Here is a 20121-nt window from a genome sequence, read left to right on the forward strand (position 1 = left end):
AGCCCGAGACTTGTAGTTTAGACCTAAGCTGTAGTAAATACCTAAAAGTAGATTCCAGTCCAACAAGGTTGAAGATAAAAATTTAATTTATTCCAGAAGACAAATAAATCTACTCCACGGTGTGAACAGAACCAACGCGTTTCAGTCACCAACACGCGACCTTAGTCATGTTCATGTCTTAGCGGTTGAAACACATTGGTTTTGTACACACAGTGGAGTTATTGCAACATCTATTTAAACTTGTCCATTGGGGGGTCCCAAGTGGCATGGTCTTTTTGAGACAACTCCATGATAACAATGATTTTCCTCCTTTTTTCAGAGCTAGAATTAGGTCTGTCCTGGGAAAATCACCATTACTCGAGCAATGTGTTAAAAATAAGTACTGAAATCTATGTTTCCAGCATAGAATAATACCGGCATATAACACACTTAAAGGGGTTATCAAGGAAAAAAAAAATTTTTATATATCCACTGGCTCCAGAAAGTTAAACAGATTTGTATATTATTTCTATTAACATTTTTTAATCCTTTCAGTACTTATGAGCTTCTGAAGTTAAGGTTGTTCTTTTCTGTCTAAGTGCTCTCTGATGACACATGTCTCGGGAGCCGCCCAATTTAGAAGCAAATCCCCATAGCAAACCTCTTCTAAACTTGGTGGTTCCCGAGACACGTGTCATCAGAGAGCACTTAGACAGAAAAGAACAACCTTAACTTCAGAAGCTCATAAGTACTGAAAGGATTAAGATTTTTTAATAGAAGTAATTTACAAATCTGTTTAACTTTCTGGAGCCAGTTGATATATTTAAAAAAAAAAACAGTTTTTTCCTGAATAACCCCTTTAACTCTGCTACATCTGTATTTTTATCCTGCACAGAACTGTTCAAAAATCCAGCAGAATCTATTAACTAGAGAAAATGTGTCAAAGCCAGTCGAGCAAAATGTGTGAACCCGGGAAGCTGCGAGATGTGTTTTTGTTCTGTGAAATGAAAACGTGTCCTTCAGAGCTTCTTTTCTCCCGTCCATCTCAATTTTTTAAGCCCGGTGCCTTTCTGCGCAGCTCCAGAAGTATGTGCTTCAGTGTCATAATCTGCAGACTCCTCCATTATAATCAGAAAACTGCTGCTAGAAGCGTCTTTATCTAACATCAGCTTAATGTTCCACATCACATCATTTATGTATACGGGAATCCATCCAGCGATGAAGTAAAATAACAATTCTTAGTAACAATGCCCAAAATAAGAACGTTAAAATGTCACGTAAACCAATCCATTAGTCGCTGACCAATAAACCTGAACCAACAACTTCGTTTTGTTCCTTATGCCGCTCCGTAAATTCGCCTCATACTGACCGCAGCTCGTAATGATAAAATATCACAAGTAAAATCTGATCCAATTCACCCATACAGACAATCGTATAAATATAATTTAATGCTATATTACAAAGAAACATTCCCGCATGCGAAAAAACAATAAAACCTTCCTACCTCTCCAATATGATATACTACTGTGTCTACTGTTTATATATACATAAAAACGGAGCACCAACAACCTATAAAAACATAATGTATTCATTAGAATTTAGGATCTACACTGATCCCTCAACTTACAATGGCCTCAACATACAAAAGTTTCAACATACGATGGTCTTTTCTGGACCATCGTAAGTTGAAACCAGACTCAACATACAATGACAATCTGGACAAAGACAGTCCAGATCTGTGAAACGTGTCAATGGACGAGAGAACTGACCAATCAGAATGGGCAGTTTACTGGTAAAACACCTGTATTACTGAAGCGTATGCACTGACTGGCGTCTGGTAGCGCCCCCTACAGTACAGGGAGGTATTACATGTTCTGTACACTTTACCTGTACCAGGGTTAGCTGCTCCTTTGGACACCAGGTGAGGGAGACTCCATGTTACTTTTTTAGGACATTGCGTGTACTGTAAAGGACCCCGAAGAAGCTCCTGTCCTCTACATAGACCAGTGTTTCCCAAGCAGGGTGCCCCCAGCTGTTGCAAAACTACAACTCCCAGCATGCCCGGACAGCCTTTGGCTGTCCGGGCATGCTGGGAGTTGTAGTTTTGCAACAGCTGGAGGCTCCCTGCTTGGGAAACACTGACATAGACAGTGATTTACAGCTCTTAGCAGCTCTTTCTTACTTTTATATGTAAGGATTTGCTTATATATATATATATATATATATATATATATATATATATATATATATATATATTAGTTATCTACTTATTTTTCTTTAATTCTCACTTTTTCCTATTTTTGGATGACATTTTGGGGCTTCAGAACCAATTACCAGGTTTCCATAGAGTTCTGGTCTCAACATACAATGGTTTCAACATACAATGGTGGTCCCAGAACCAATTAATATTGTAACTTGAGGGACCACTGTATTTAGATTAAAGATACAAGAGGTGGACCCTCCCCCTTCATGACCGTTCACTGTATATTGTATATACATCAGCAGTGGGGAAGAGGTGTATGGAGTGGGCTCAGGAGCTGAGTCTGCTCCCTAAATGGCGAGTGCCAGCTGCTATCTGCAGCTGACACCGCCACTAGTGACAGACATCTGCGATAATACTGATGCCAGTCATTGAACCCTAAATGCCACGGTGAATAGTAATTGTGGCATTTAGAGGGCTGTATGGCAGGTGCCGGGCCCGTCAGACCTGTAACATGCACTTTTGCAATGCAAGGGGGCAACTGGAGGCCTTTCGAAGAATTGATGATTTTGTTCACATCACATCCCAAAAATAATTTATCTAAGCCACAATGGTACCAATAAAAATAATTGGTGCAGTTCTGCTGTACTTGTTATGGTAAAATGAAAGGTGTCAATTCAAAGTACAATTTTTCCCGCAAAAAAACAAGTCTTTATAAGGCTCTGATGGAAAAATAAAAAGTGATATACTTACCTAGCCCTGGTTCCCCGCAGCTCCATTTCACCTCTGTCTGGTCCCATAATCTTCTGTCTTCTTCCTGCCTCCTGGACGAGCACTTGGTGCAGGACCTTTTGGCTCAGACACAGTGAGTGGCTGAGCCGGCAGCTCTTGCACCGATCTCTGGTCTCGGAAGCAGGAAGAAGACAGAAGATCGGGGGACTGGATGGAGGCGAATGGGAGCTGTGAGGAACCAGGGCTAGGTAAGTATTCCTTTTATCCCCTCCTTTTCCAGCAGCATATTATTTCTTAGAAGACAATGGACTACCCCTTCTGGGCTCCAAAGCAAAATGTCAAAAAGAGACCCTCATCTACCTTGTGCAATTTATACTCCTGTTACTTTCCTATGAGAGCCTTTGGGCCCCCTCTGGCACCATGGGGTGGGTGTAGTTTCTACCTCTACACCAGTTATAGTTACAGCCCGGTCTCTACCATTTTTGATACATGAGTCCCTCAGTGGACACAGGTCACAGAATAGTCCTCTTTTGTTGAAGATGCAGTCTAATCACATGGCAGAATTTCCGCATGCAGAATTCCGCCTCAAATGAAAGCCCAATAGACTTCTATGGGATCTTGCACTCCCGTTCACACTTCTGAATTTCTGCTTGGGGAATTCTAATTCAGAAGTGTGAATGGGAGTGCGGAATTCTAATTCAGAAGTGTGAATGGGAGTGCGGAATTCTAATTCAGAAGTGTGAATGGGAGTGCGGAATTCTAATTCAGAAGTGTGAATGGGAGTGCGGAATTCTAATTCAGAAGTGTGAATGGGAGTGCGGAATTCTAATTCAGAAGTGTGAATGGGAGTGCGGAATTCTAATTCAGAAGTGTGAATGGGAGTGCGGAATTCTAATTCAGAAGTGTGAATGGGAGTGCGGAATTCTAATTCAGAAGTGTGAATGGGAGTGCGGAATTCTGCATGCGGTCCTAACACTAACACCCTAACACTCCGAGGCACTGAGAGGCAGTTTTATGACAAACATCAGATACTGTGCCGCTCTCCCAGTGACCACAGATCATTACTGACAGGCCGCCTTGTCCTTCTCCCAACGCTGATTTCTTGTTTGGTCGCATGATTTTTGGGGACGGCCAAATTTCAGACCTCATCTATATTTTCACTGTGTAGCTATTTGCAAACAACTGTGCAGCGAATGGATTGTTTCCGTGACTCCGGCCATTTCCATGCACAATTTTAGGCACTGCGGGAACTTCGATGACAGACATTTTCCTGCAGGTTAGAATATATTTTCACCAATCAAACCGGTTTTCATTATTGTTTATTCTTATTTGTTATTCATACATGCGAAGAATATACCTGAAAATACTGGAGTTGACCTTGTATCAGCCAAAATGGCGTTTTCGCTTACAGCAATCCTGGCAAGATTCAAGTTTATACCTTAATCTTGAAGATTCCTTACAGGGGTTGTGTAGACATACTCTCCCGCCAAATCTGACATTGGGCACGAAGAGACAGCAGGGAAGTTGGCAGGGCAACAATTTAATACCCTGTACAGTGATCCCTCAAGTTACAATATTAATCGGTTCCAGGACGACCATTGTATGTTGAAACCATTGTATATTGAGACCAGAACTCTATGGAAACCTGGTAATTGGTTCTAAAGGCACCAAAATGTCATCCAAAAATAGGAAAAAGTGAGAATTAAAGAAAAATAAGTAGATAACTAATATAGATAAAGCAAATCCTTACATATAAAAGTAGGAAAGATCTGCTGGGAGCTGTAATCACTGTCTATGTCAGTGTTTCCCAAGCAAGGAGCCTCCAGCTGTTGCAAAACTACAACTCTCAGCATGCCCGGACAGCCAAAGGCTGTCCGGGCATGCTGAGAGTTGTAGTTTTGCAACAGCTGGGTGCACCCTGCTTGGGAAGCACTGGTCTATGTAGAGGACAGGAGCTTCTTCGGGGTCCTGTACAGTACACAGTGTCCTTAAAAAGTAAGATGGAGCCGCCCTCACCTGGTGTCCAAAGGAGCAGCTAACCCTGGTACAGGTAAAGAGTACAGAACATGTAATACCTCCCTGTACTGTAGGGGGCGCTACCAGACAGGAATTCAGTGCATACACTTCAGTAATACAGGTAAAGAGTACAGAACATGTAATACCGCCCTGTACTGTAGGGGGCACTACCAGACACCAGTCAGTGCATACACTTCAGTAATACAGGAGTTTTACCAGTGAATGCCCATTCTGATTGGTCAGTTCATTGACACGTTTCACAGATCTGGACTGTCTGTACATTGTATGTTGAGTCTGGTTTCAAGTTACAATGGTCCAGAAAAGATCATTGTATGTTGAAACTGTAGTATGTTGAGGCCATTGTAAGTTGAGGGATCACTGTATTGTTAGAGGTCCTATTCTAATTAATGGGACCCCTGCAATGGGACCTGGACACCTATAATGCCTCTCTGACTCTATAACGCCCACTCATCCTCTTGACTGACGCTGCGCATGCGCCGTCGATGAGTGGACATGGCGCAAGAGGTGTTGCGTGACTTAAGCGGAGAGAGATGTTAGCTGAAGGATTGCTAGAGCTCAGAAAGTGCCATTGAGTATGTTTTGTGTGTGTTACAAGGGGTATGCAGGGGGTATGGTTGCACCCAGGCCATAGGGGGTGCAGGGGGTATGGTTGCACCCAGGCCCAGGAGCCTGAGGGACACATAAGGTCTCTTTTTCCTATAGATGTAGACTGGTACTATAAATGAAACAGTATAGCTGGGGGCCCTGTAACAGTTTTTGCATTGGGGCCCAGTATCTTAGTTACAACACTGCTTTTCACCCATACTGCAAAGGGTGGTAGGAGAGAGGAAGACAGAGAGGGAGGAAGAACAAGAGACAGAGAAAGATGGATATCTATGAGGGATAGATAAAATAGATAATAGACAACTGTAGAATCCAAAGCTGCCTCTATACATGGATCTGGGACGGTTGGCCCAACTTGCTGATTCCAGTGGGATCGGCTATCTATGATGTGTACGATGGCTTCCCAACTCTCCACAGTCAGATAATGCCGGAAGGAGAGAAGGGTCCACAGAGCAGAAACAAAGGGTCAGAGCGCTGAGCAATTGGTGGGAGACTCAGTAGTCGGATCTTCACCGATCACAACTTCTGACATGTCAAGAAGTTATATAAAAGTTTAGGTACATACTATATAGGGAGATAGATATGAGATAGATAGAAAGACGGATAGATAGACAGATGGATAGACAAATGAATAGATAGGCAGATAGATAGATATAAATAGAAATATAAATAAATAGATAGATATAATATAGATAGATAGAAAAATAAATAAATAGATTGGAAATAGATAGATAGATAGATACGAGATAGATAGATAGATAGTACTGGAAAAAGACCGCAGCACACACGATATATTCAATGTGAAAAAGTAGGTTTATACCATAAAAACAGCAAGCAAAAAAGAAAGCTACGCTTCAGTAGTCTCACACCACCATCTTCAGGCATAGTGCATTGTGCATATATAGATAGATAGATAGACAGAGGGATAGACAAATGAATAGATGGACAGATAGAGTAATAGATAGATAAATATGAGATAGATAAGAAATAGATAGATATACTATAGATATGATATAGATAGAAAGAAAGATATATAGATATAATATATATAGAAAGATAAATAAATAGATTGGAAATAGATAGATAGATAGATATATATGAGATAGGAGATAGATAGATATGAGATAGATAGAGAGATAGATAGATATGAGATAGATAGAGAGATAGATAGATAGAGAGATAGATAGATATGAGATAGATAGATAGATATGAGATAGATAGATATGAGATAGATAGATATGAGATAGATAGATAGATAGATATGAGATAGATAGATAGATAGATATGAGATAGATATGAGAGAGAGAGATAGATAGATAGATATGAGATAGATATGAGATGATAGATAGATAAGAGATAGATATGAGATGATAGATAGATAGATAGATATGAGATAGGGGGTGTCTATCCATCCATCTATCTTTGTGCTCACATTTTCTTTGTAGGCAAAACCCAAGAATGCTTCTTGAAGAGAAACTCCACCATGAGGCCCAATATCTATAAGACAAGGATAAAATGGGGCACTGTACAGACAGGAAGTGTTGTCATGGTGACACAGTAGAGAGACACTACCAGCTTTGGGCCCAGCAAGAAGTAATTAGAAACCATCCCAAAATGTTAATGTCTGACAGAGAAGGATGGGTCTCTTATATAACACTTCTGCTTGTTCTTCTTCGCTTCCGCACTTGGTTATAATATTGTCTAACAGAAATGGCTATTCCGTCTGTATCCGGATATATCCTCTTTATCTACCGTATTGTCTTGTTTCATCCAGATTTAGACTGTTGAAAAAATAAATAAATAAAAAAGCGGATTCGTCAGCTGATTTGGCAGGAGGGACCTGGAAGCCGAACACGTTCTCCTCTCACATCCAATTTCCAGTGAAGGTCACTGCCCTTTATGCAATTCTCTAAATTATGAATGTTGAGTTAACATAAGCAAAAGCTCAGGGCGCGGGTCACATGTAACAAAGCCCAGACCCACCATGCTTCTATTTCCAAACATTACAGATATCGCTTTTCTTACTGGTAAAATAAATATTGTAAAAAAATTTGCATCCACATTAACCCCATGGTGCGTGGAGCGTGCACGTTCCGACGTGGTGCACATGACGGCAGCTGTGCTTGTATAGGTACCCCTGGGTGGGTGACCATCACTGACCACCTCTGACTTAACCTATGGGTGTTACTAAAGCAAATGGGGGATCTGCTGTCTATCTAATACGGGAAACTGCTGCCTACCTAATGTGGGGGAACTGCTGCCTACCTAACGTGGGGGAACTGCTGCCAACCTAATGTGGGGAATGGCATAGTATTTTTCTTTTCTTTTTTTTTTTGGGGGGGGGGGGGGGGGTGTTGGGGGGTGGGCAGCATTTTACTCTTGGACCCAGGCTATTAGGATAGGGTGCCATTTTTTAAATTGGGAGTGGCATTAGCACAAGTTTATATTTTACGACCCACCCCCGAAGCCAAACATTGTAATCCTTGTCCTGATACGTAAGCACTATGCCCGAATCTCCTTTAAACACATGCAAGATGGGCACCAGTTGAACTCCACCCATTCATCCGAGTTGAGTGTTGTAGACAATTGTATGTGATGCCATGCAAATGTGGGTTGTTGCTATGTGTCTTGTAGCCTTGGCCATATGGTATATTATATATACGGCCATCACTAACTGCATTGCCAGCCACGCTGCCTGGATACTATTTTATTTGTATATCTTTTATTATTATATTTTTGTCCAGTGTCTTATTGTGCCTCCTCTAGCCCACATCTGTGTTCATGCCCTTGGTTCTCAGGGTCAGCCTCGGGTCTGTAGGTTGCTGTAGATTGGAGCACTTTGCTGCTTTTAGGATTAATGGATATGTGTATTGTCCAAAGTGCATCTCAGTACATGATCCACCTACACATTAGTGGCTAGAATATAACATTCTAATAATATAATATAAAAGGAACATAAAGACCTGATCTGACAGGAGGTTCCCATCAGCGATACATTCATACACACGTGATGGAGGACACGTGTCTGCAACTATACAAATGACTCAAACTACAGGGAAGGATGGGAGAAAGATAAGAAAAGGATGAGAGGAAGTTAGGAAAGACAGAAGGAAGGAAAAAGGGAAAAGAGGAAGGGAGGAAGGATGAATAAAGATCAGGAAAGGATGAGAGGAAGTAAGGAAAGATGGAAGGGAGGAAAAAGAGTGTGGAGAGAAGGAAGGAATAAGAAGGAAGGAAAGAAGGAGGGAGGGAGTATGGAGAGAAGAAAGAAAGAGAAAGGAACGAAGGGTGGGAGGGAGAGGAAGGTAGGAAAATAAGGAAGGAGGTAGGAGGGAAGGAAGGATGGAAAAGGAGGGTAGGGGGCAAAGAAAGTAAAGTGAGAGATGGAAGGGAGAAATTAATGTGGTATGCCTCGGGGGGTGTAGGGTAGCTGGGGTGTTGCTGAGCAGGTATCAGAGGTTTATTAATCCTTGTCACTCGTGACACCAGGGTGAGGGTTAAAGGTTGAGATAATGTGGGGCCTATCGCCACCCTTCCCAAGAGCGATAGGTGAGTGCTGAATAACGGATTGTCCACAACCAGTGCTTAGCTGAAAACTTGTAGAAACTTTACTGAAGATTTTCTGTAACATGCAGCAGTAACAACAGTCCAGATAACAGAGTCTATATACAGCTGAAGCAAGCGATTGACAGGTGGTTGGGACCTTGTAAGTTCTCTTTAGTTTCGGAGGATTCTTGTAGCATAGATCCGTTGGATTTAGGGGTAGGTTTAGGTCCAGTGATCTTGCGGAGATAGCGGGGGATTGTAAGAACTCACAGTCTTTAGCGTAGGCCGAGGCCGCAAGGCTTAGGCCTAGTAATTGTCTTTGTAAGTTGCGGAGGTCCTACCTCATCCAGTGTCAGCAACCCAAGAGAGCGATTAATGGCCGCAGCTCCCTTATATGGGCAGGGGCTGAGCGGTTTTGGATTGGTCCATAACAGCTGTCACTCACCGTTACATTGCATTGTGGGTGAACACCTGACATAAGAACCACCAAAGGTCCTTCAACAAACCATAGAGTTCTGAACACCGAGTCATATGACCTAAGGTACTGCAACGCTAACAGGTAGGCATTTAAATATACATATATACATTTATATTTGGATGAATATTCACTAACTGAGGGGCTAACTAGAAAAGAGGGACCCCCACCGTTCCTAGGAACTCTGACTTTGAGGACCTCTACCAAGGTACGGTATGCAATACGGTACCGAGACACCACATTAAGTATAGAAAGAAAGAAAGATATTAGGGTAAGAGACATTAGGTTGAGAGGAAAGAAAGGAAGAAAGAAAGGGGAAAAAGGAAGGAAGGAGTGCAACAGCATCACTTATGGAAGAAAAAAACTTCCAAATGTAAAAATCCAAATTTTAAAAATTCTAAATAAAAAAATATTGTGTGTGACTTGCAACACGCCCACTAAATCATCATCAGTTGTAAAAAATGAAAAAAAACTCAACTGTACAACAGATAAAAGACCCAGGTCATCTAAGACTTATAGACACTAAAACTTATCTAAATTTTTAAAGGGATTGTCCCTTTAGGACAAGTTGGACAACCCATGTTCATGTGCCCTTGTACCCCATCCAGACAAGAAGATACCTAGAGATGCTAAAAAGAATGTCTCCCTTTCTGGAGGACTGAGCTTTATCATTCATATGAATGGGTGTCATGTAATACCATACCTTCCCAGCAGTGGCCGCCACAGGAGAATAGTGCAATCAGTTACAACTTCCCATATCAAATTTGTCTGATGGCTGGAAGTTTCTCCCACATCATTCAGCTGATTCCCAGAGGAAAGTCACTAAGGAAAGGGTCTTTCCACAAGTCCCAACCAGGGTGCCTCCAGCTGTTGCAAAACTACAACTCCCAGCATGCCCGGACAGCCTTTGGCTGTCCGGGCATGCTGGGAGTTGCAGTTTTGCAACAGCTGGAGACACCCTGGCTGGGAAACACTGTCCAGCAGTAACATCAATAACAACATAACACGTACTGTATGGAAAAAACTAACTATGAGTCAAACTTTGTGTCCGCGCTATTTTTCATTGACAATGATTGTACAGTGAAAAGGGGCGTGGCTTAGAAGTAGCCATCTTTGCCACAATTGTATCAATATATTGCACATGGTAAATTCTTATTTGTTTGCGATTTAAAGGTGCATTTAGAATATGTTCACACTACAGAATTTCCAAGCTGATAACAAAATTCTCCTCAAAAATTCCTGTGCAGCAGCCTCCCATTGTTGTCAATGAAATTCTGCTGCGCCATGCGCACTGCTGAATTCCTGCCGCGGAAATTCAAAATTCCGACTTCGCTAAAAGAATGACCATGTTCATTCCTTAAGCCGATCCTTGGAGGCAGTGCATGTCCGAGTGGTCCTCTGCCCAGAATATGTTCAGTCAGAGATTCTATATTGTGAAAGTACCCTCGTACCTGCCTATTTTGCTGCAGATTTTCTGCTGGTAAATCAAAGATAAAATCTGCAGCAAAATACCCACATGTGAACAATCCCAGCGTACATATACTTGTGCACACTTTGTTTCAGATTTTCCACAGTGGATTTTGCTACCCCGCAAAACTCACAACAAAATCCACACGTGTGAATGTACCCTAAGGGTGCGTTCACACGCTTTTAGTTTTTGCGGGTTTTCCACTGCATATTTGAAAGTGGGCGGGCTCTTCTCGGCTGTTCGGAGCAGATTTTCCGCGGTGGAATTTACGCTGCGGAAAATCCGCCGCAGTCCCTACTGACTTCAAAGGGCCTTGCGGCGGATTTTCCGCAGCATAAATTCCGCCACGGAAAATCTGCTGCGCACAGCCGAGAAGAGCCCGCCCCCAAAAAAGCGTGTGAATTCAGAGGGACTTTGCTGTGGAATTCCGCAAAAAGAATCTTTCTTTTTGCGGAATCCGGAATGCAAAATTTGCTGTGTGAATGGCACGGTGGGGATTCCAGTCATCACATTGTTAACTTCATGTAGCAGAATTTCTGAGCTGGACCCTTAGGCTATGTTTACGCGGCGGAATTTCTAAGCGGGATCTGCTGGAAAAATTCCACTTAGAAATTCAGCAAAATGTACAACACATTGGGCCTCATTTACTAAGAGTGGAGTTTCCTTTGTGGGTTTTTGTGTCCGACAGGTATTTTTCCATGATATTTACTTTTGTATCTTAAATTTGGTGATTTTCCTACATTTTGCTCTCTTTACACATTCTCTGAGCTGTCAGGTTTTCCAGAGCTGAAATCCACCACATTTTATGTTGCAACATTAGTAAATTTGTAGTTTTCTTTAGAAAATGTAGGTTTCTTTGGATACACGCCCCTTTTCCCTGATGACCACACCCCTTTGTAGTGGAGAGTTAGTAGGGTTTTTTGGATTCTTTGTTGGAAATTCTGGCGCATGACACATGGGACCCAAAAAAACTACAAAATCTACTCGGAATAGCCTTAGTAAATGAGGCCCATTGTGTTTAAAGGGGTTGTGCGCTGCCCTGACTTTCGGAGCTTCGCTCACAGCGTCCAGGAGTTCATTACTCCGAACATTGTGTGCGGACTTCCGTGTTCGCAGCCGCTGGGCGTGACGTCACGCCCGGTCCCTCGTGACGTCTCGCCCGCCCCCTCAACGAAAGTCTATGGGAAGGGGGCGCGACCGCTGTCATGCCCCCTTCCCATAGACTTTGGTAGAGGGGGCGGGCATGATGTCACGAGGGGGCGGGCGAGACGTCACGCCCAGCGGCTGCGAACACGGAAGCCCGCACACAATGTTCGGAGTAATGAACTCCTGGACGCTGTGAGCGGAGCTCCGAAAGTCAGGGCAGCGCACAACCCCTTTAATGGGATATTCTGCTGTCCCACTCACATGGCAGTATTTCCGCTGTGGAAATTCCGCAGCAGAAATCCTGCATTCCGGATTCTGCAAAAACATCGAACCTGTCAATAGTTTTTGCTGAATTCCTTGCAAAGCCCCACTGAAGTAAATGAAGCATTCCGGCCAGAATCTGTGTGTTGAGGGCACAAAAATTCTGCATAAATTGCAAAAAATATTCAGTGTATAATCCTCAAAACTACAAAAAAAAAAAAAAAAAATCTTGCAGTTTTGCAAAATGGAGCGGAATTTTAGCGGAATCACATAAATTTCACTTTGTGAACATACAGTAGCCTTAATGAACTGGTGCCAGAAAGTTAAACAGATTTGTAAATTACTTCAATAAAAAAAATCTTTACCCTTCCAGTACTTTTTAGCAGCTGTATGCTACAGAGGAAATCCTTTTCTTTTTTTTTTATTTCTTTTTTTTGTCTTGTCCACAGTGCTCTCTACTGACACCTGATGCCTGTATCAGGAACTGTCCAGAGCAGGAGAAAATCCCCATTGCAAACCTATGCTGCTCTGGACAGTTCCTGACATGGACAAAGGTGTCAGCAGAGAGCACTGTGAACAAGACGAAAACGAAATTCAAAAAGAACAGAATTTCCTCTGTAGCATACAGCTGCTAAAAAGTACTGGAAGGGTAAAGATTTTATAATAGAAGTAATTTACAAATCTGTTTAACTTTCTGGCACCAGTTGACTTATAAAGACCTAAAAAAAAAAATGTTTTCCCCCAGAGTACCCCTTTAAGGGGAACAAAAAGTGGCACCTACACACCCAAAATTGTACGACAAATTCTAGTTCACTACACTAATTTAAAGGGGTATTCCAGGAAAAAACTTACTTTTTTTTTATATATCAACTGGCTCCAGAAAGTTAAACAGAAATGTAAATTACTTCTATTAAAAAATCTTAATCCTTTCAGTACTTATGAGCTTCTGAAGTTGAGTTGTTCTTTTCTGTCTAAGTGCTCTCTGATGACACATGTCTCGGGAACCGCCCAGTTTAGAAGAGGTTTGCTATGGGGATTTTCTTCTAAACTGGGCGTTTCCCGAGGCACGTGTCATCAGAGAGCACTTAGACAGAAAAAAACAACTCAACTTTAGAAGCTCATAAGTACTGAAAGGATAAAGATTTTTTTTTTATAGAAGTAATTTACAAATCTGTTTCACTTTCTGGAGCCAGTTGATATATATATATATAAAAAAAGTTTTTTCCTGGATAACCCCTTTAAGCAATAACACAACGCACCGGTGCGATACCGTACAACATGGCGGCCGCACGCACTCAACCTCTGCTCTCGGGCGATTATGAAATCTTATATACGTTGGTCGTTACCAAACAAAGAAATAGAAAAATAGAAATAAAAATTCAAGATTTGCATTCGCTCGCAGAAAGCTGTCGAAGTGAATAACAAGTGTGGGTGGTCCCTGGGGGTCACCGACGTGAGAGAGAGGGAGGTGGGGAAAGTCAAATAATGGCGAGCAGCACAAAATGACAGCGCCGGGAAGATCCCTGTTGCTTTTTTTTTTTTTTTTTGCGCCGCTTTCTGTCTGGGAGATTAAGCTGCTTCTGTAATGCTGAGATTTAATGCAGCATTTGCCTCCTAGAGAAAGGCCACCGGCTCCCGTAAACATGAGATGTGAGGTGGCACAGGGACGCTTGGGCTGGCACCTGCGCCAGTGATGAGAATACGGTAGTACCTGCTGCAAACCAAGTTTCTCTGCATGTCAAATATGAAATCAATGTTGTTATACAGCGCCAATCCAGGCGGCGGTGCCCCCCCCCCTGCCTCAAAAGTGCCAGCGAGGGTCATTAATCACCGAGAGCCGCTGCCTGGCAGACTGCCAACCTGAGATAAGTATATCTGCTCCTTACCTTGTGGTCTGAGACGCTGATGTACCCCTCCAGGACGGGGCTCGGGGTGTACTCCTTGGCGCTTATCCTGCCCTCTTTCCCGATGCCAGCTGATGAATGCGGCGGGCTCTGTTCTTTCACGCTGCCCATATTGCTGTACATGATCACCAGACTGGTACACATGGTGCTGAGTGCTAGCAATACTGCCAGCCCATGGCGCTGCATACAGAAGAATCACTGTTTAGCATCTATTCCATACAGGCTGCCTGGGCATTGTATACACTGGCACATGGCTGCGATATACTGTATGACTGCGGACCTCCAGATGTGCCAAAACTACAACTCCCAGCATGCCCGGACAGCCGTTGGCTGTCCGGGCATGCTGGGAGTTGTAGTTTTGCAACATCTGGAGGCTCACAGTTATTATTATTCTTCTTGTTTTTTTTTTTATATATATTGTTATCATTTATTTATTATTTTCTATTATTTTAGTTATTATCTTTTATTTTATGAATTTATATTTTTATTATTTATTGTTAATTTATTGTTATTTATTATGTACTATTATTATTGTTTTTAGTTATTTATATTTATTCTATTCCAGGGTTATGTTTAACCCCTTCATCAACCTGTATATCCCATGGCCAATGGGCATCCCTATCAACGCTATGCACCCTTGGGTCACTCTGAAAGTCTGCTGCCCTTCATTGCTTCATTGTAATGTGTGCCCCCGCAATTATCTCTAATACCCTTCCTAAACAAGGGTAGGGGGGGGGGGGGTCTCATAAGGTCACAATGCAAAGTGTCTATACTGCACCCTTTACTTATAAGTGTCTATACTGCACCACATAACATATATGTATCTATACTGCACCCCTTTCCTTTGTAAGTGTCTATACTGCACCCCTTAACTTATATGTATCTATACTGCACCCCTTTACTTATGAATGTCTATACTGCACTTCTTTACTTATAGGTGTCTATACTGCACCACATAATATATATGTATCTATACTGCACCCCTTTCCTTTGTAAGTGTCTATACTGCACCCCTTAACTTATATGTATCTATACTGCACCCCATAACTTATATGTATCTATACTGCACCCCTTTACTTATGAATGTCTATACTGCACTTCTTTACTTATAGGTGTCTATACTGCACCCCTTCACTTATAAGTAAAGGGGCTCAGTATAGACACTTATAAGTAAAGGGGTGCAGTATAGACATTCATAAGTAAAGGGGCTCAGTATAGACACTTATAAGTAAAGGGGTGCAGTATAGACATTCATAAGTAAAGGGGTGCAGTATAGACACTTATAAAGGAAAGGGTGCAGTATAGACACTTATAAGTAAAGGGGTGCAGTATAGACACTTATAAGTAAAGGGGTGCAGTATAGACACTTATAAGTAAAGGGGTGCAGTATAGACACCTATAAGTAAAGAAGTGCAGTATAGACATTCATATTTAAAGGGGTGCAGTATAGACACTTATAAGTGAAGGGGTGCAGTATAGACATTTATAATTAAAGGGGTGCAGTATAGACACTTATAAGTGAAGGGGTGCAGTATAGACACTTATAAGTAAAGGGGTGCAGTATAGACACTTATAAGTAAAGGGGTGCAGTATAGACACTTATAAGTAAAGGGGCTCAGTATAGACACTTATAAGTAAAAGGGTGCAGTATTCTACACCCCTTCCCTTATAAGTGTCTATACTGCACACCTTTACTTATATGTATCTATACTGCACCCCTTTATTTATATGTGTCTATATTGCACCCCTTTACTTATGAGTCTATACTGCACCTCTTTACTTATGTGTCTATACTGCACCCCATAACTTATAAGTGTCTATACTGCACCCCATAACTTATAAGTGTCTATACTGCACCCCTTTATTTGTGTCTATACTGCACCCCTTTATTTATATGTGTATATACTGCACCCCTTTATTTATGTATCTATACTGCACCCCTTTATTTATATGTGTATATACTGCACCCCTTTATTTCTGTATCTATACTGCACCCCTTTATTTATAGGTATCTATACTGCACCCCTTTATTTATATGTATCTATACTGCACCCCTTTATTTATATGTGTCTATACTGCACCCCTTTATTTATATGGATCTATACTGCACCCCTTTATTTATATGGATCTATACTGCACCCCTTTATTTATATGGATCTATACTGCACCCCTTTATTTATATGGATCTATACTGCACCCCTTTATTTATATGTGTCTATACTGCACCCCTTTATTTATATGGATCTATACTGCACCCCTTTATTTATATGCATGTATACTGCACCCCTTTATTTATATGTGTCTATACTGCACCCCTTTATTTATATGTATCTATACTGCACCCCTTTATTTATATGGATCTATACTGCACCCCTTTATTTATATGTGTCTATACTGCACCCCTTTATTTATATGGATCTATACTGCACCCCTTTATTTATATGGATCTATACTGCACCCCTTTATTTATATGGATCTATACTGCACCGTTTAAAAAAATATATTGCAAAGCGTTTTGCACTTCTTTACAATCGGGGACTCCAATTTTTTTAGGGTTACGCTAAGGTCCATTATTAAAAAGTAGGGTAACGCATAAAAAAAAAAAAAACTTTGTACCTCTCCCTTGCATCCGGATTTATTTACCCCCCCCCCCTCCCTTTATTGCAAACCTGTCGTCTCTACTACTACTCCCAGGTGACCCCCCTCTCCCATAAAGTGTCTGCCCTCCGGTCCCCGTCTCCCCCTACGGTCACCTGTTAGGGGAAAGAAGTTTTAAATAGACTAAACTTGAACTATGGCATGCCCGGCTTTTGGGGAACTACAAATCCCAGCATGTTTAGTGAGTGGGCATTGATGCCTCTGATTGGGGGGAAAAAAAAGAAGTATATGCACCCCCTTATTATCTGCACTTATGGAAAGTTTCACCAATCATGATGATGAGCGGAGGCAGCTGCGTCCCCCCTGACCTGCCGGGCAGCACCCTACACCCCCCCCCCAAAGAGGATCAGGGAAATAATTGCAATAATTGACTTACCAGCAATGTCTTCATCTTGTGCCTTGTACCAGGAGATCAGGCGTCCTCAGCTACTGGAGGTAGCCGGCTCTGTGGTCCTATCTGCTGCTTCCATTGTACAGATGCTGTGACATCTCCTTTAGGAGGGGGGGGGGAGGCAATTAGGGGGGGGGGGGGGAATGGGGCAGGGCAGGGCAAGGGGGCACAGCGGGCACAGCAGCTTCCTCCTCAGCCTGAGCTGCTGCTGCTGCTGGTGCAGAGATTACAGATTTAAACTGGACCCTCTGCTCTGTCTGATCTACACAACTGCTCACCGCCTGCGCACGCTGGGTCCTAGTGCCGGATCACAGTCGCTCTTTTGCAAAACGCAAGACTGGCATGAGAGCTTAAAGAATAAGAAGAGAGGCAAAGCAATGGCCGGTGTTTATCCAACCAATCCTCCAACTCCCGGAATGTTGCACCTTAAGCTATACCAGTGTTTCCCAACCAGAGCGCCTCCAGCTGTTGCAAAACTACAACTCCCAGCATGCCCGGACAGCCGTTGGCTGTCCGGGCATGCTGAGAGTTGTAGTTTTGCAACAGCTGGAGGCACCCCTGGATGGGAAACACTGACCTATACTATACACTACTATATAGTCCAACATGCTGGGGGTTGTAGTTTTGCAATAGCTGGAGACACTCCTGGTTGGGAAACACTGACCTATACTATATACTACTATATAGTCCAACATGCTGGGAGTTGTAGTTTTGCAACAGCTGGAGGCACCCCTGGTTGGGAAACACTGACCTAAACTATATACTACTATATAGTCCAACATGCTGGGAGTTGTAGTTTTACAACAGCTGGAGGCACCCTTGGTTGGGAAACATTCACCTATGCTATATACTACTATATAGTCCAACATGCTGGGAGTTGTAGTTTTGCAACAGCTGGAGGCACCCCTGGTTGGGAAACACTGACCTATACTATATACTACTATATAGTCCAACATGCTGGGGGTTGTAGTTTTGCAACAGCTGGAGGCACACCTGGTTGGGAAACACTGACCTATACTATATACTACTATATAGTCCAACATGCTGGGAGTTGTAGTTTTGCAACAGCTGGAGGCACCCCTGGTTGGGAAACACTGACCTAAACTATATACTACTATATAGTCCAACATGCTGGGAGTTGTAGTTTTACAACAGCTGGAGGCACCCTTGGTTGGGAAACATTCACCTATGCTATATACTACTATATAGTCCAACATGCTGGGAGTTGTAGTTTTGCAACAGCTGGAGGCACCCCTGGTTGGGAAACACTGACCTATACTATATACTACTATATAGTCCAACATGCTGGGAGTTGTAGTTTTGCAACAGCTGGAGGCACACCTGGTTGGGAAACACTGACCTATACTATATACTACTATATAGTCCAACATGCTGGGATTTGTAGTTTTGCAACAGCTGGAGACACCCCTGGTTGGGAAACACTGACCTATACTATATACTACTATATAGTCCAACATGCTGGAAGTTGTAGTTTTGCAACAGCTGGAGGCGCCCCTGGTTGGGAAACACTGACCTATACTATATACTACTATATAGACCATCATGCTGGGAGTTGTAGTTTTGCAACAGCTGGAGACACCCCTGGTTGGGAAACACTGATCTATACTATATACTACTATATAGTCCAACATGCTGGGAGTAGTAGTTTTGCAACAGCTGGAGACACCCCTGGTTGGGAAACACTGACCTATACTATATACTACTATATAGTCCAACATGCTGGGAGTTGTAGTTTTGCAACAGCTGGAGACACCCATGGTTGGGAAACACTGACCTATACTATATACTACTATATAGTCCAACACGCTGGGAGTTGTAGTTTTGCAACAGCTGGAGACACCCCTGGTTGGGAAACACTGACCTATACTATATACTACTATATAGACCATCATGCTGGGAGTTGTAGTTTTGCAACAGCTGGAGGCACCCCTGGTTGGGAAACACTGACCTATACTATATACTACTATATAGTCCAACATGCTGAGAGTTGTAGTTTTGCAACAGCTGGAGGCACCCCTGGTTGGGAAACACTGACCTAAACTATATACTACTATATAGTCCAACATGCTGGGAGTTGTAGTTTTCGTTTGGGGCAGCTGCTGAGCCACAGGCTGTATCAGGGCATGCTGGGAGTTGTAGTAAGTAACTAACTGCAACCCTTGAATTTGATAAAAAAAAAAAATGAAAAATAGTGTTGAGCACGAATATTCGTAATGCTAATTTTTATCGCGAATATTGGCAATTCGCGATTTCGCGAATATTTAGAATACAGTGATATATACAGTATTCGTAATGACGAATATTCTTTTTTTGTTTTTATTTTTCACATGCAAATTTTTATGAAAATTTTCCTTGCGAATTTTCGCATGGAAAAAAAAAGTGAATGAACATAGCGAATATGCGAATCGTCAATATATTTGCGAAATATCGCAAATTCGAATATGGCCTCTGCTGCTCGTCGCTAAACAAAAAGTCACATCGAAACAAAAGTGATACCGTTAGAAACTACAGATCGGGGCGCAAAAAATGAGCTCTCATACAGGCCCGTATAAGGAGAAATTAATTTAAGTTATAGGGGTCAGAATAGGACAAAATTTCCCCCCCGCATATGTGTATCCTGTGATGTCACGCATATATAATGCATTATGCAAATGAGCATGGCCGGTATGAATGCTGGGAGTTGTAGTTGCAAAAACAGCT

General features: G+C 42.3%; 1 protein-coding gene across 1 annotated transcript in view; it reads right to left on the reverse strand.

Annotated features, from left to right (window-relative positions):
• The window catches only part of ST6GALNAC5 (ST6 N-acetylgalactosaminide alpha-2,6-sialyltransferase 5), a 151934-nt gene extending 134401 nt beyond the window's left edge, over positions 1 to 17533 (reverse strand). Inside the window, exons 1-2 of the mRNA XM_056532661.1 lie at positions 17386 to 17533; positions 14334 to 14531 (exon numbers count right to left, since the gene is read on the reverse strand). Of these exons, the coding sequence (XP_056388636.1) occupies positions 14334 to 14531; positions 17386 to 17400 (213 nt within the window). The 5' untranslated portion in view covers positions 17401 to 17533. The remainder of the gene's footprint in view (positions 1 to 14333; positions 14532 to 17385) is intronic.
• Positions 17534 to 20121: the final 2588 nt, after the last annotated feature.

The sequence above is a fragment of the Hyla sarda genome, chromosome 7 (assembly GCF_029499605.1).
Source record: "Hyla sarda isolate aHylSar1 chromosome 7, aHylSar1.hap1, whole genome shotgun sequence".
NCBI classification, from domain to species: domain Eukaryota; kingdom Metazoa; phylum Chordata; class Amphibia; order Anura; family Hylidae; genus Hyla; species Hyla sarda.